The sequence below is a fragment of the Staurois parvus genome, unplaced genomic scaffold, assembly GCF_062004578.1.
Source record: "Staurois parvus isolate SC_StPar_1 unplaced genomic scaffold, SC_StPar_1.0 ptg000061l, whole genome shotgun sequence".
Classification (NCBI taxonomy): domain Eukaryota; kingdom Metazoa; phylum Chordata; class Amphibia; order Anura; family Ranidae; genus Staurois; species Staurois parvus.
Genome location: NW_028317857.1, coordinates 5,568,481 through 5,583,618, shown reverse-complemented (window position 1 = coordinate 5,583,618; position 15,138 = coordinate 5,568,481). Strand labels below are relative to the sequence as shown.

General features: G+C 38.2%; 1 protein-coding gene across 10 annotated transcripts in view; it reads left to right on the top strand.

Moving 5' to 3' along the window:
* Nucleotides 1–15,138, top strand: part of PARD3 (par-3 family cell polarity regulator) — an 814,686-nt gene that overhangs the window by 412,537 nt on the left and 387,011 nt on the right. For 8 of the 10 annotated variants that reach the window (XM_089668705.1, XM_089668700.1, XM_089668698.1 and 5 more), the window contains 3 exons: nt 5,271–5,336; nt 7,887–8,075; nt 13,047–13,214. In XM_089668705.1, the coding sequence (XP_089524831.1) occupies nt 5,271–5,336; nt 7,887–8,075; nt 13,047–13,214 (423 nt within the window). The remainder of the gene's footprint in view (nt 1–5,270; nt 5,337–7,886; nt 8,076–13,046; nt 13,215–15,138) is intronic. The other 2 variants (XM_089668703.1, XM_089668701.1) reach the window with 1 other exon arrangement.

Sequence of the window (15,138 nt, the reverse complement as noted above, 5' to 3'; positions counted from 1 at the left end):
TGGACTTCATGGGCTTTTTGTATTCTTAAGGATCTTTGAAAACAAATTATTTCACATTACAAGCAGTTAGAGAAGTGCATGATGGCTTGTTTTATAGCTTTTAATATGCAAATAGTTAAATGTCCATAGTCTGGGCACAGGTGTATTTTAAAGGGCATTTTGATATGCAGACGTGATTCATTTGCCTTGTTGGCTTTTATTTATACATCTATACAGTACATACAGGCAGAAGGGTGATCGTGGTGTGAAATCTGTAGGGCAGGGCTGTAGGATAGAGGTGGATTAAATGGGTAACATTCTTTCTTTTCTAGTTTGCTGTCTATACCTCTGCCTGGACCTTTTTTCTTTTTTTAAACTCCTTCACTATATGGAGTGCAACTCTGTCACTTTCATATTAAACATGATATTAAAGGAAAAGCATTCAACATATTTTATCATTCATCAATTCTTTATTAGAAATTATATACATGAGCGGCTTCAATCAGCTGAAGTCATTCTGAATGACCTTTGTGTCAAGTAAATGTTTTGAATGAAACATGGGACAGGCCTAATAGCTTGAATAGTTAATGAATATGTAAGTAGGGAGCTGGGGAGAATAAAGGGTTTGGTGGGAGCATGAATTGCTTCTTGATATGGGAAGTAAGATTGAAAGTCTGTTAGCAGAATACAAAATTGGTGCCATGTTAATTCAGCTTATCAGGCAGGTCTCCTTTTCTTTTGCAGACATTTAAAGCGGGACTCCAGCTCTACCTTCAGTCTTGCACAGTTGTACATTTTCGCCTCCTGTAGTGAAATTGCACACTCTTATTTCATTGCACACTGTAAACCTCTAACAGTGTGCATTAGAAGCTGCAACAACTCAGATAGAGCTTCAGCTCTTGGCTGGAAGATGCCCAGCATCATCCTGCTATTTCCTACCTAGCCAATTTGACTGTCCCTTACTAATTTCTCTCATTCTTTGGATTTCAGTTCTTTCAATCATGGTGGCACAGTAGGTGATACCTTTGGCAGTCTGTATTCAGCCTGCCTAGCAACACCCATTCCTCCAAGGTCCTCAAGGAATTTTGCCAGCCCACTGCTTACAGGCCCTGGGGGTTCTTAGGAGAGGTGTGCTGCGGCTGGGTGCCATATTGTTTTAAGGAAGCTTATATTTGAAAATTGACCAATCCTAATGTACTGACGACCTATGTCATTTCTTGAGGCCCTAAAATGCCTGGACAGTACAAATACTGTACAGATGGTCACTGGTATAAACAATAGTTTTAACTGTCATGAATGGCTTTCATTCATGACAGCTTGCTTACTATTGTCAAGCTGTGATTGGCTACAGCTAATCACACGTTACAGACTACCAAGGACCAGGTGAAAGCTGTGGGCCAATCACAGCACCTCAATAGTAACCAATTAATGACAGTATTGCTTACATTGTAATCATGTGATTGGTCATGGCAATCACATGATACCCCGGACATTCACAGCATGCCAAGGGGGTGCACTAGTGCGCATGTGCTAAGCGACGTACCAGTATATCGCTTAGCCTGTAGCTGCCGCCTGCCCACAAGAATTGTCTTCTGAGAAAACTTCACCTTTCGACCATGTGACAGGATAACTGGTGTCAATGGATTTGGCTACCAAGACCTATTGCCCTAAAGGTCTCAAACGAACATTACTGCTCTATGATGCCTCACACCACTCAACTCCATCACTCAGTCTCTTTTTTCATTCTATTTTAATTTGTTTTTTCATTCATCTATATATGGACACTTTAAGCATGTGAATAGGAATTTGCTAATAAGTTAATAATGTGCAGCGCTGAATTATAATATGATATTCACATTTTCTCGTCACTGCGAAAACGTGCATCAATTTGATCCCACTAAATGTTAGAGACTAGAACGAAGGTTCTGAAAATGAAAAGTTTTGAATGAAATTCTGCCAGCTTAACAGTACTTCCAGGAAATAGTACTACCCATTAATCTGAATTCTCTTTGGATGTTTGGAAGAATACTTCTCAAAGTTCTGCTGCTGTGGGGGTTAATGAAACCTTTCTTTGTCAATGCTCTTCTTACCTTTTGAAGTGGACAATTTAGTCATCTTACATGATGTTCTATTCAACCACAGTCTCTCCATCCATCCACAAAGGAAATATGCTTGCCTGCTGAGAGCTATGAAAAGGTTCCAAGTTTATCAATGATTGTTATCTTCACTAAAACGTTTTTTTTAAATAAATTGGTTGTGAGTACTATTAACAGATGTGTATGTTATAGTTCCCCAAGGTGTACAGATCTATAGTTGTTTGGCATTAGATTTATATGTACTGTGAAGCATAGCTCCTTTCTCTATATAATGAGCTGATGCATCTTACAGATTACCTGTTTGCCACTTCCTGCCGCGTCCTTCAATTCCATTACAGGAAGAGAAGGCCTTAAACATGTGAAATTGTTAATTCACAGTTGATGGACAGTTCTTTAACTGTAAGTCACAAGCTTACTCTTGATCTGGCCTTGCTACTTCAGTGCCCTGCAAATGATTTCTCATGCCACCCAACTTTCTGAGATGTGAAAGAAAGGGAGGTTTTTTTCCCCATCACTACTTTCCCTTTTACTGACTTTTCAGCATAACATATGCAATAATTTAGAGGTAGGACGAAAGGTTTAATGTAGTATAAAACATTTGGTAATTTGTATACTTTTTGAGTGTTGAATGAAGCATGGAAGAATAATACCTTCTGTCAAGTTTACAATGTTTGTTCCCACTGGAGAGATTCAACCCTCTATTTGTCCTGATTACCATTATCAGCGACAGAAAGTGTGGGCATATCCCAAATTTTAGAGTTGTCACCAGAAGAAGCGGTGACAGTAAATCTTCCAATGGAGACACCTGTTCTGGTGAACAGCCATGATAAGAGGAGAATTCCTTTTACTTTCTGCTGAGACTGAATGAAATGAAGGGAAATCTCCTCAAAAGGTTTATAAACCCTAGCAATGAACTTCTCTCATTTGCCCCCTTTTGGTTTACTAAATATACCTTTTGAAAGCTTTTTGTTATATTTGTTCAAAAAGAGCAAAGAATGCCTTTTGATCCTTCTAGAAATCTTCAGTTGATAACTTCCTGTGCTCCCTATGTAAACTGCACTCTTATCAGTTGTATTGTTCCCAGCGCTAATTGTGGACTACAAAATTCCTCCTGTCTATATTTTGAAGAAGAGGAAAAGGGAAGGTGTTCTTTAGTGTTAAAACACTTCCATTCCTGAGGGACAACACTGTTCTTCCATACATATAGTAGTGAGTGATTGTAGTGACCTAGAGACACAAATTGTGCTATTCACAGGATTGCCAGGTGAAAATAAAGGAAAAAAAACCTGAAAATGAATGCAGTCACTACATCTAAGGTCTGGTAGGTTGCAATTTATTACATTTTTGGTTTAGATACATTTTAAAGGGACATGGCCCACAAAAAGCAAGCTAACAGATTTTAACCCTTTTGTCTAGCATTTAAAAAATATACCTATACATACACTTTAAAGATTAATTTTTTTTTTATAGCGGTTAATCACTTGACCTCTGGAAGATTTACCCCCCTTCACGACCAGGCCATTTTTTGCGATACGGCGCTGCATTACTTTAACTGACAATTGCACGGTCATGCAACGTAGTACATAGATGACATTTTTTTCCCTCATAAATAGAGCTTTCTTTTAGTGGCATTTGATCACCTCTTGGTTTTTTTTTTTTGTGCGATCAATGAAAAAACACTGACATTTAAAAAAAATTATTTTTTATTACTTTCTGCTATAAAACATTCAATAAATGTTTTTTTTTTAAAAAATTTAATTTCTTGATAAATTTAGGCCAAAAATGTATTCTGCTACATATTTTTGGTAAAATTCCAACAAGGGTATATTGTTTGGTGTGTGCAAAATTTCTAGCGTCTTAAATGCTGGAATATATACTGGATTTTTATTTATTTTTTAATATTGATCAACTTATAGCGGGACTGCGATTTTACGGCGGACAGTCTGACACTGACACTTTGCTGGAACCAGTGACATTAATACAGTGATCAGTGCTAAAAATATTTAATGACACTGGCTGGGAAGGGGTTAAACATCTAGGGTGATCATAGGGTTAATTGTGTGCCTAGCCAGTGTTTTTGTGTGTACAGTGTGCTGTTTTTACTAGGCAATCTGCTAGATTTTTTCATTATTCCCTGATTAAAACTTAACCGATCGCCGTTGACATGATACAGCTCTTCCTAGTTTACAGAGTTGTGTTATGTCAGTCTCCTCGGTGATGAACAGGTGTTGGCGTTTATACATTGGCCGGCACCTGTTGATCGGCTTCTGCTGTGTCCAGTCACAGCAGAAGCTGCACTCCAGTGGCAGGCACACGCCCCCCAGTGGCGGAAGTGCAAAATCACATTTATATATACATGATTTTGCACAGAACGTCTACCCTGTAGCAGGATATCTGCTATAAGGCGGATGACAAGTGGTTAATATCACAGACTATAAAGAGGAGACAACAAATAGAGATCAGAGTAATTTGGCTCCAAATGAGGAAATGTTGGAAGCTATAGACTGCACAGCGCTCTACCTAATTTGTTAGCATAGCAACCCATTTAGAATGTCACTTTATCCTGTATAGTTTACAAAAGCGGAGGCATTGTGGGCAACTTTCATTTGTGCATTGGCATGGCTTATGCATGGGAAAATGCCTGTAGAGAATGCTCAGATTTTCCTGTGTAAAAATGTCCCCATGAAAGGCCACAAACGTATCTGTGGTTTCACTTTTTGGTTTATGATACTTTATTTTAGGTATATGTATTGGTGAATTATTTTAGCTGCTGTTTTGCGTATACAGTTTGTAATTTCGGTTCAGCGCCCTTCTGCTATTTAATTCAATATTTTCTAAAGTCTATTGTCTGCTAGAGTAAACTGATAATTACTTGCTCACTAAAGTCACACCATCGCAGAAAGGTGAATAGAAAAGAGAATTTCACATTTCATCCATGAATTCCCCAACCTGGTATGTGTGATTTGGTAATTGAGCAATTATTGCTCGGTTTGAACTCCCGTTTTCTGTGTCTATGGGGTTTACAACTGTCAAGATGTGAACTTGTTTTATAAGCAATGCTCGTGTTCATTATTGTGTGTGTTTGGCAGAGGCTTGTAGTGTGAAAGTCTTTGCTCTTTTGTTTGGAGACATACTCTTTGAGGCATTGGTGAGCTACCTTTTACAGGGTAATCATGTCCTTAAATTTTTTTAAAGGTGGAGGTTTACCAGGTTTGTCAACCAGCAAGGCTGCAGGACACAGGCACAGTGAGACCGAATACTGTAAGAGTACATAAGATTTATATATCCTTTCTCTTTTGCTCATAAGTAAAATCGCTTAAATTAAAATCTTGCCCCTGACCACCTCTTAGTGTTGTATGAGTGTCATAGGTGGGGACTTGTCACATGTGAAAATGCTCTTTTCTTTTTCATGGTTCCAAATATCGCTTTACTAACTGCAGTCTAATTTACACTGTATTATACATCTGATTATGTTAGCAACTTTTTTGTTAAATCTCCATTGGTGGCTTTTGCTCAGTTTTACTTATTTTTGGAAGATTAAAATTTTATAAATTGATTTTACATACCTTTTTAAGAATGACTTAAAAAAATCTTTATATAATAAGCTTTAATTACAGGATCTACTGATACTCCATATGCAAAGCATACTAATAAGAAAAGGCAGCATCCATGCCTTGAATTAGCTCCCAATTACACAGTACAATTCATATTTGTTGGTCAATGAATCTGTGTTCCGAATGTTTGTTTATCTCTGCTTAATCTACAATAAAACTCTTTGTAAAAGAAAAGGCAGCATCACTTTTATTGGAATCAGTGTAACTGATCAATTAAAGCAAGCCTGTACCATAAAAAATTATGTTCCCAGAGTATAGAATCTAAAACCTCTCTAAAATGTTGTTTTTCACATCTACCATCTTTTAAATGCCAAAAAAGTCATTTTCTTGTTTTGAGATGTGCAAAAGTAGGAAATTAGCTGCAGTCTAGCTCTGCACAAGCACCAAATTGTGTCATCTATGGGCCAGCCTCTAAATCCAGGAAAAAGAGGCCGCTTGGCTCTGATGCTTTTAAACCGGTGCTGGGTTGTAATCATCAGGCGAATCAGCTTACCAGGTTCAGTTTAAAATTATGCTGATATCTTTGCCTTTTCTTAGAAAGAGGGAGCTGTTTTATCCTTCCTTTAAGGATAGTGACTGTCTTTTTTGTGAGTCTGATTGCCATCAATCTATACTGCAAAATGCTTGTATAACGAGTAGGGAACATTTGGCCATTAAAATATTCTTCCCAAGCGACACCCTACCATGGTTGTACAGGTGGACTGTGGGATGGATGACTGATCAGACTACTGTCAGGTTTATAGTTAGACTAAATCATTTGGCAGTTTTTAGCACAACAGCTGGAAAATGAGCATGCAAAAAGTTGCTTTTCTACTTGTAGCTTGCTGTCTGCAAAGGGTCAATATCAAACCATTTTAGGCAATATTTCAGCTTATTATCGCTTGAAAAGAATGAAAAAAATGATAAAATATGGATTTTAGTGCTGAAAATACTAAAGTACGCCATAAACACATTTCCTTTAACTGCCACACCAATGGCAATATTATACTTATGCTGATTAGTAAAGGGGAAGAGAGAGTAATGTTCCAACTTGTATATTAACAAAAACTTTATTTTGGTATGTTAGAGGTGTGGCGAGTGAAATAAGTAGCTTTAGGGCCTCCTGTACACAGGTTTATGAAAATAGGCAGCATTTTTCCTGCTATAAATTGGCAGATAAAACACCTCTAATGTTACAATGTGTATGTGCATTTATGCACGTATTACGTTTGAGCATAAACTCATTCTGCTGGTCAGAATATTAATCTATTATGGCCATTGGACTGCATTTCCACTCATGTTTATGCAATTATGTATGTATGTGTGTTTTTTCTGATCAAAAGCGTCTTTCAGAGCACTGCTTTGGTGTTTATTTTCCTGCCTGTAAACACTTCTCTTCAAATATGCCTGTAAACACCTATGTGTGCATGGCCACATAGACTAACATAGAAGTGCCTGTATAAGTGGCAGAGTTATGACTGTAGTACTTTCAGAGTCACTGACTCTGAAATACCATGCAACAAGTGGAGTTCTCACTGCTTATCTGCATTTTTGTTCCAGGTCACTAAAAGTATTGAAGCCATTGAATCAGAATGACAGCCATTCAGCTAGCATTTTCACAAGGGAGGTCAGCAATGTCATTGGGAGTGCATCTCTAGTCCGTCAGCTCAACTTTCAGCAGGAAAAACCCTTTGAAGCAGTAGTAATATTTTGATAGGAATATAAAAGAAATGGCCCCTCTGCACTCCATGCTAGTACATTACGACAGACTTGCCTACAAACGGTGCTCTCCAGCGATGTGCTGTCAGGGCTCGCTCTGGACCCCAGCACTTCTATCTTCACCCGATCTTTCTTCTGGGTTTCACATCTTCTGCTTCTTGATTGGCTGGGCCAATGTGATGTTATTCCCACACATGTGCGTGGGAGTTACATCGCTGCGGCACGCAGAGCGGGCCATAAATGTGATCACATTACCCGCTGGCGGGGGGGGGGGGACATTTATGAAAAAAGAGACCTCTAGGGTCTCTTCAGTTATAAAAAGTCTGCCTGTCAGTAAATTTTTACATTACTGACTTTACTACCACTTAATTGTGTTTAGTGGCCACCTACACTAGTAAAATGTTGCTCCTAAATTGAAAGAACTTTGAAAGCTCTAATTTCTTTCCAATTTTCTAATGTTTTGTAAGTATTCTAAGCGAGATTGTCTTTTGTTCTGTAGAAACCAGAAGAAGATGACTTGGTCCTCACACCTGATGGCACCAGAGAGTTTTTGACATTTGAAATTCCTCTAAATGATTCTGGATCCGCTGGACTCGGCGTCAGTGTTAAAGGAAATCGGTCAAAAGAGAATCATGCTGACCTTGGCATCTTTGTAAAGTCCATTATTAATGGTGGAGCCGCTTCCAAAGTGAGCGAATATTTTAATTTTTATATCTTTTTATGTTTAGATAAGTGGAGGTTTCTTTTAATGTCATTTATGAATCCAATGGCTTTCTATTTTTACTATATAAAGAAAAAAGTTTTTATTTTATTTTTCTGAAAAATGTGCTGTTGTGCAAGATACAGATCACATACAGAGACAAACTGGAGGTCAAACTGGAGTGAAGGGTTTTAAAAAAGATTTCCGTCAGTGAAAATGAATGAATGGATCAACAGCTGTTGCTGATCTATTCATTTATTCCCCTTTCATGAGTTACGGTTCCTTCCGTTCCTCTGCTGTAAGAGGAAAGGGATCTCCAATATAAACAGTAGTATGTTTATTTTAATAATCACCATGATTGGGTATCACATTGATTAGAAGGTACAGAGCTGCTTGGATCGGCTTTGTAAACTGTCTGTGTAGTGAGTTTTTTACACTTCGCTGTTCAAAAATGTGTGGTGGTACAGAAGTGGTTAAATGTAAAACTTTCTAATTATGGGTAGAGTAGGGAATGGCTAAAACACTTTGCCTATCATGTCTCATTGGGGAGTTCTCCCTCAACGTCCTGTCCTGTAAATCCAACAGAACATGAAGAGATCTCCTTAGTGTGGGGTGAAATCTTTCCTTGGAACAGATGTCTACGTGGAAGATTTCCACTCTGATCTTGGTCAGATGATAACCCAAAATGTAAGATTTTTACTCACTTTTCATCTCAGTGACACCAGACCACCAGGATAAACAAAACAAGTGAATTCCCCAGCATGTTCTACCCAATAATTATTGACTATACCCTGTTTTATTGTGTGCTGAACAGAATTTTCAAAATGATGTCCGAGGACTGAGCTTCTATAAAGAATTTGCATTGGGGTCCTGTGATTATTATTTATGCCTTTGGCTGGAGGCCTTTGTTTACCTCTCCACCTCTGTCTACAGCCTGAGGAGATCTTTGCAGTGATTGTTTCACAGTAATCTGCACATCTGATAGTTTGCCAATGATAATTGCTTAAACATAATTGGCAATGAATAATCCCAGTTTTACTACCTGCAAAGTGCCCATGATATATACTGATCAATACCGTACAACACTGAGCTTCCAATTATGTTTTTCCCTCAGAGAGCGATGGAAATCGATATATATGTTAAGATTATTTGCAGTACCAGCAGTGTGTGCGTTGTGGACAATAATACACTTCGGCTGCTTGTACTAAGGCTATTAACTTGTGTATTTTTAGGTGTCCTCTTAAGAAAAGTAATGCAGTTTGAAAAATATGCTTTTAGATCACTTTCCTTTGAGTCATCCTTCTCAATTTCACAGTCATGTAAAAACATTTCTTTCCCTTCTCCTGTAATATTCAAACCTATTTTATAACTGGCAGAAACTAAGAACGGCAGGGCTGTCCATTGCCAACAACCAGAAGCCAGTAGAATATTTAATCGTGATTTTGGGTTTCTTTGCAGAACATTTCCACTTTCCCGTCCGTGAACACAATATCTCTTAAAGTTGAACTATGGCCTTACCCCAGTCTTGCACAGTTGTACAGTCTCCTCTCCTCTACCGAAATTGTTGATTTCAATGCACACTGAGAATTTCACAGTGTACAATAGGAGCTGCGGCAAGTCAGAGCCAGCTTCATTTCCTGGTAGGAGGGTGTCCAGCATCATCTAGCCCCTAACCAACCCCCCCCCCCCCAGCCTGACTGTCCCCGGATCATCCATTTCATTCTTTTGATTTTAGTTATTTCAAGTTCCAAGGAGCAGGGCCCTGCTAACCCCCTTGTATTGAACTGTATTGTTGCTGTAGTGTAGTACCTTTGGCTCCTCAAACCAGCCATGATCTGTTTGCATTGCATAGAGACGCACATACAACATATCTATGGTCAAATTTTAAAATCATATATTCATTTCTAATTAGCAATTAAATGTTGCGCTAAGTGTGAAAGAAAAATATTCTATTAAAATGTATTTAATTGTGTGATCAACTATACCTACACAGTACAACGTGCAAATAAATACCTATAAGTGATATCATATACGATCCATATAAGGAACAATACAATGTTCAAAGTCCATGTGAATGACAGCTTCCACAAACACTTTGTGAAAAAGAACATGCTCCGCCTCCCTCTGACGTCATCTTGCTGTCCACCATTTTGGAAGCCGTATTTGAATGCTGATATAAGTTTTGTAAGTAGGATTTTACTAGCCCAATAAAGGCACATCAGTTTTTACTGCACTATGAGAGGCATGTTTTATTTTACATGACACTGTCTTGGTTCTGCTATGAGAACAGCTTACTGACCTAAGTGGTATCTGGGTCCTGGTTACAACACAGAGGTTCGGACGGAGTTAAATCTATATAGAGCCTTTTTAGACCCCCTATAGCAAGGGGTCTTCTCATCTGGTAAGCCTCCATTTTACACATATGGTGGTGGCCTGTTCACATTGGTGATTTATTGGATGAAAAGAAGATAAATACTATTAATATTGCACTCAAGAAAACGACTGTTCTTTTTCACAAAATGTTTGTGGAAGCTGTCATTCATGTTGACTTTGAACATTGTATTGTTCCTTATATGGATCGTATATGATATCACTTATAGGCATTAATTTTCACGTTGTACTGTGTATGTACAGTGGGGATCGAAAGTTTGGGCACCCCAGCTAAAAATTTGTATTAATGTGCATAAAGAAGCCAAGGAAAGATGGAAAAATCTCCAAAAGGCATCAAATTACAGATTAGACATTCTTATAATATGTCAACAAAAGTTAGATTTTATTTCCATCATTTACACTTTCAAAATAACAGAAAACAAAAAAATGGCGTCTGCAAAAGTTTGGGCACCCTGCAGAGTTAATATCTTGTACTGCCCCCTTTGGCAAGTATCACAGCTTGTAAAAGCTTTTTGTAGCCAGCCAAGAGTCTTTCAATTCTTGTTTGAGGTATCTTTGCCCATTCTTCCTTACAAAAGTCTTCCAGTTCTTTGAGATTTCTGGGCTGTCTGTCACGCACTGCTCTTTTAAGGTCTATCCATAGATTTTCAATTATGTTGAGGTCAGGAGATTGTGAAGGCCATGGCAAAACCTTCAGTTTACGCCTCTTGATGTAATCCCCCGTGGATTTCGAGGTTTGTTTAGGATCATTATCCATTTGTAGAAGCCATCCTCTCTTTAACTTCAGCTTTTTCACAGATGGCATCAAGTTACCATCCAAAATTTGCTGAAATTTTATTGAATCCATTTTTCCTTCTACTCGTGAGATGTTCCCTGTGCCACTGGCTGCAACACAACCCCAAAGCACGATTGATCCAACCCCATGCTTAACAGTTGGACAGAGGTTCTTTTCATTAAATTCTGTGCCCCTTCTTCTCCAAACATACCTTTGCTCATTCCGGCCAAAAAGTTCAATTATAACCTCATCAGTCCACAGAACTTGTTTCCAAAATGCATCAGGCTTGTCTACATGTTCATTTGCAAAGTTCAAACAATGATTTTTGTGGTGAGGACGTAGAAGAGGTTTTCTTCTGATGACTCTTCCATGAAGACCATATTTGTACAAGTATCTCTTTATAGTGGAATAGTGTACCACAACTCCAGTGTCTGCCAGATCTTTCTGGAGGGATCGTGCAGCCAAACGTGGGTTTTGATTTGTTTTTCTCACAATCCTGCGAGCTGTTCTGTCTGATATTTTTCTTGGTCTTCCAGATCTTGCTTTAACTTCCACTGTTCCTGATGACTGCCATTTCTTAATTACATTCCGAACAGAGGATATTGACATCTGAAAACGCTTTGCTATCTTCTTATAGCCTTCTCCAGCTTTGTGAGCGTCAACTATTTTCAGTTTCAGTTTTCTAGACAACTGCTTAGAAGAACCCATGGTGCTGATTGTTGGGGCAAGGTCAGATGAGTCTGGGCATTTAAAACCTTTGAGATTGACATAACCTGGTCTTCCCAGACGATGATTGAGAACAATCCATGACACTGGCAGGTCTCAGCTTGGCAAAGGGGGCAGTGCATGCTATAAATTCTGCAGGGTGCCCAAACTTTTGCAGACGCCATTTTTTTGTTTTCTGTTATTTTGAAAGTGTAAACAATGGAAATAAAATCTAACTTTTGTTGACATATTATAAGAATGTCTAATCTGTAATTTGATGCCTTTTGGAGATTTTTCCATCTTTCCTTGGCTTTTTTATGCACATTAATACAAATTTTTAGCTGGGGTGCCCAAACTTTCGATCCCCACTGTATAGTTCACATGATTAATTTTTTTATATAATCTTTTTCTTTCACACTTAGTGTAACATTTAATTGCTATTTAAAATTTACTAACGAAGGATGTCCTCTTAAAGTATCTGCAGCTTTGTATATTGTGAAAGTGGGGAATTTGCGCAGTTGAACCTATTCTATATATTCATTTCGCCATTGTTTTTCATTTTTTTTTCCAGCCAACTCCTATTAATCTAAATTATCTTAAAGTTTGTAAACTTTTTGAAGATCCCCACACATTTACTTCCTTCAATTCTCTGACATGTATTCACCATTCCCTGTGAGTAGGCATTGCTGTGTCACTCATTTCACAGAGCCTGCCTTCTGAACTACAGAGGAGCTGAGAGGAGGAGTTTCAGGAGGCGGAGTCAGTACAGGAATCACTGCTTGCAGGGAACAAGGTACCATGAGATATGTAGTCCTTAGAAATTATAAGTAAACAGCAGAGGAGAAGCTGCAAAGCATGCAGGGAATCCGAGAAGTTGTGCCAAGAGATGGAAATTTTTCAAGTAAGCTTATATTGAATGGTCAGGTGTAACTATTTGTGTTTTGTGTTGTTATTACGATGCTGATGTTATAATATGAAAGCATATGCTGTTACCATAGATCTCCTTTTAATTTTACCTTGCATTGATGCAAACTTGAAAAGGTTTAAAAAAAAAATAAAATAAATAGCTACCACCTTGTTTGTTGCAGGATGGAAGGCTTCGTGTGAATGATCAACTAGTGGCAGTCAATGGTGAATCACTGTTAGGTAAAACAAACCAAGATGCCATGGAAACTTTGCGGAAGTCTATGTCCGTAGAAGGAAATAAAAGAGGAATGATCCAGTTAATTGTAGCAAGGAGAATAAAGAAGAATGAGGTAAAATTTTATATTTTTGTCAACATTTATTGAAAATGAGGAAGTCTGCAATAATAAATTCCTGACATAACTAACAGTAGTAAAGATTTTTCTCATCCTCCCCTCCACCAGTGATTACACACTGAAACACTCATGACTTTCATACCGTCATGTCACTATTTGGTAAGGAACATGTCCAGGCACAAGCCAGGGACCATCATATGTTGTTAGATATAGGCTGCTCATGTGCAACATGGGAGCCAAAGGACCAAAGTGAGCAAGGTACAGTTACAGTGAGCATTCCACTCGCATCAGGAGACGCAAAGCGTTATATGGGCATGATGGTATAAATTTGCTAAAGCCTTTTATCATAGCTGCAATATTTGATTGTTGGGAACTTCTTCAACATGTTTCAGGGCATTAAACCTTTCCCTTCATCAGAGCTACAATTAAATAATAATATAAAAGCATTCAGATTCATCAACACTATTATGTTTATACCCTTTTATCCATAAGTCTTTGCTCCACATAGTTGGGGTGCAGCTCTCGCTATAGCTGTACATTGCAACTTTCTGGCAGATTACAGAATGAAAAGCAGCAGCATGCGGTGGATATGGGTGAAACAACGTATGTGCTCAAAGCCCAGAACATAAAGGCTACTGTGCGGGCTTTCGGATTTAGTTGGTCATATCATTTGTGGTCTGGTGCCCAGTCCATTAAGTAAATGTTGACTTTGCATGATACCTGAATAAAAATAGTGGTGACTTGCTGGAGAGAAATTGAAACATTGTCATTAGAGAATTACAAATAAATAAAAGTAAGCATTACATTTACATATTACTTTGCTTGCATGCTCTTTTTTCATAAAGAGAGAATCTTTGAGATCCTTTCAGTTTTGTGCAGTAGAACTAGGTTATTCATGCACATTTGACTGAATGTGTTGTGCAGTTGAAGCTTTCAAGTATTGCATTTAAAATAAAAAACCCAGTCCACCTAAAGTGATATATCAGTTACAGATGTAGTGTGTTGTAAAAAGGGAGGTCAGGTCTTCTACGGTTTTAACTGTCCCAAGTCCTGTCTCTGAGTCTTGCTTAGCTGCTACTACATGGATATTCCCATGGACCTCACACTGATACAAAGTTATAGTCATGGAGCGCCGCCTTAAAGGTGGGTACACACAGATCAAAATTTGGCCAGGTCACCAGGGACTGGCTGAATTTTGATCTGTGCGTAGCCCTTTTATTGGCTGAATTAACAAAAATAAAGCTTAATAGAGCCTTGTGTACAGAAATCTTACCATAAAGTGACAGTAGAACATTGTAGCATTTGTGAGATATTGGTGCCAGCTTTTGCCAGCGGGTGGTGCTGCAAATTAATTTTTGACTTGTGGCTTCCTGTCCCATTAAAAACTGGGACACATCTGGTAAGCTGTTAGCTAGGTCTGCATACTGCAGTGTAACATTCCCCAAGTTCCTAAATTTCGGGGTATATAATTTTATGCGTTAATAGCCCATTTATAGCACTTACGCCAGAAGCCTAGCTCCAGTTAGTAAATACGTTGATCTCTGATAGCTTACATTTTACATTTACATTCCATGTTATAATTTTGCAATCTATACATTGATTCCTGAAATCAAGCACATGATTTGCATGCTACTATTTATTGTATCTCATTCACTGCCACACAACAAGATATATCTCTGCCTGTGCTTGTATGCCAGCAGCCTTGCAGCTTGGGATGAAGTAGATATTTAATTGGGTAATTTGCCATTACTTTACACTGTGCAAAAAGCCCGGATTACAAATGGCATCTATTATAAAACTAATTTGCTACGAGATTCGACATAAGAATGCTATTTTTCGGACTTCTCATTCTTTCTCCATGCTTTGTTAATTATGCTCACATTTTGTATCTGTTTTTCTGTGCCGGGATGATAATGTTAAG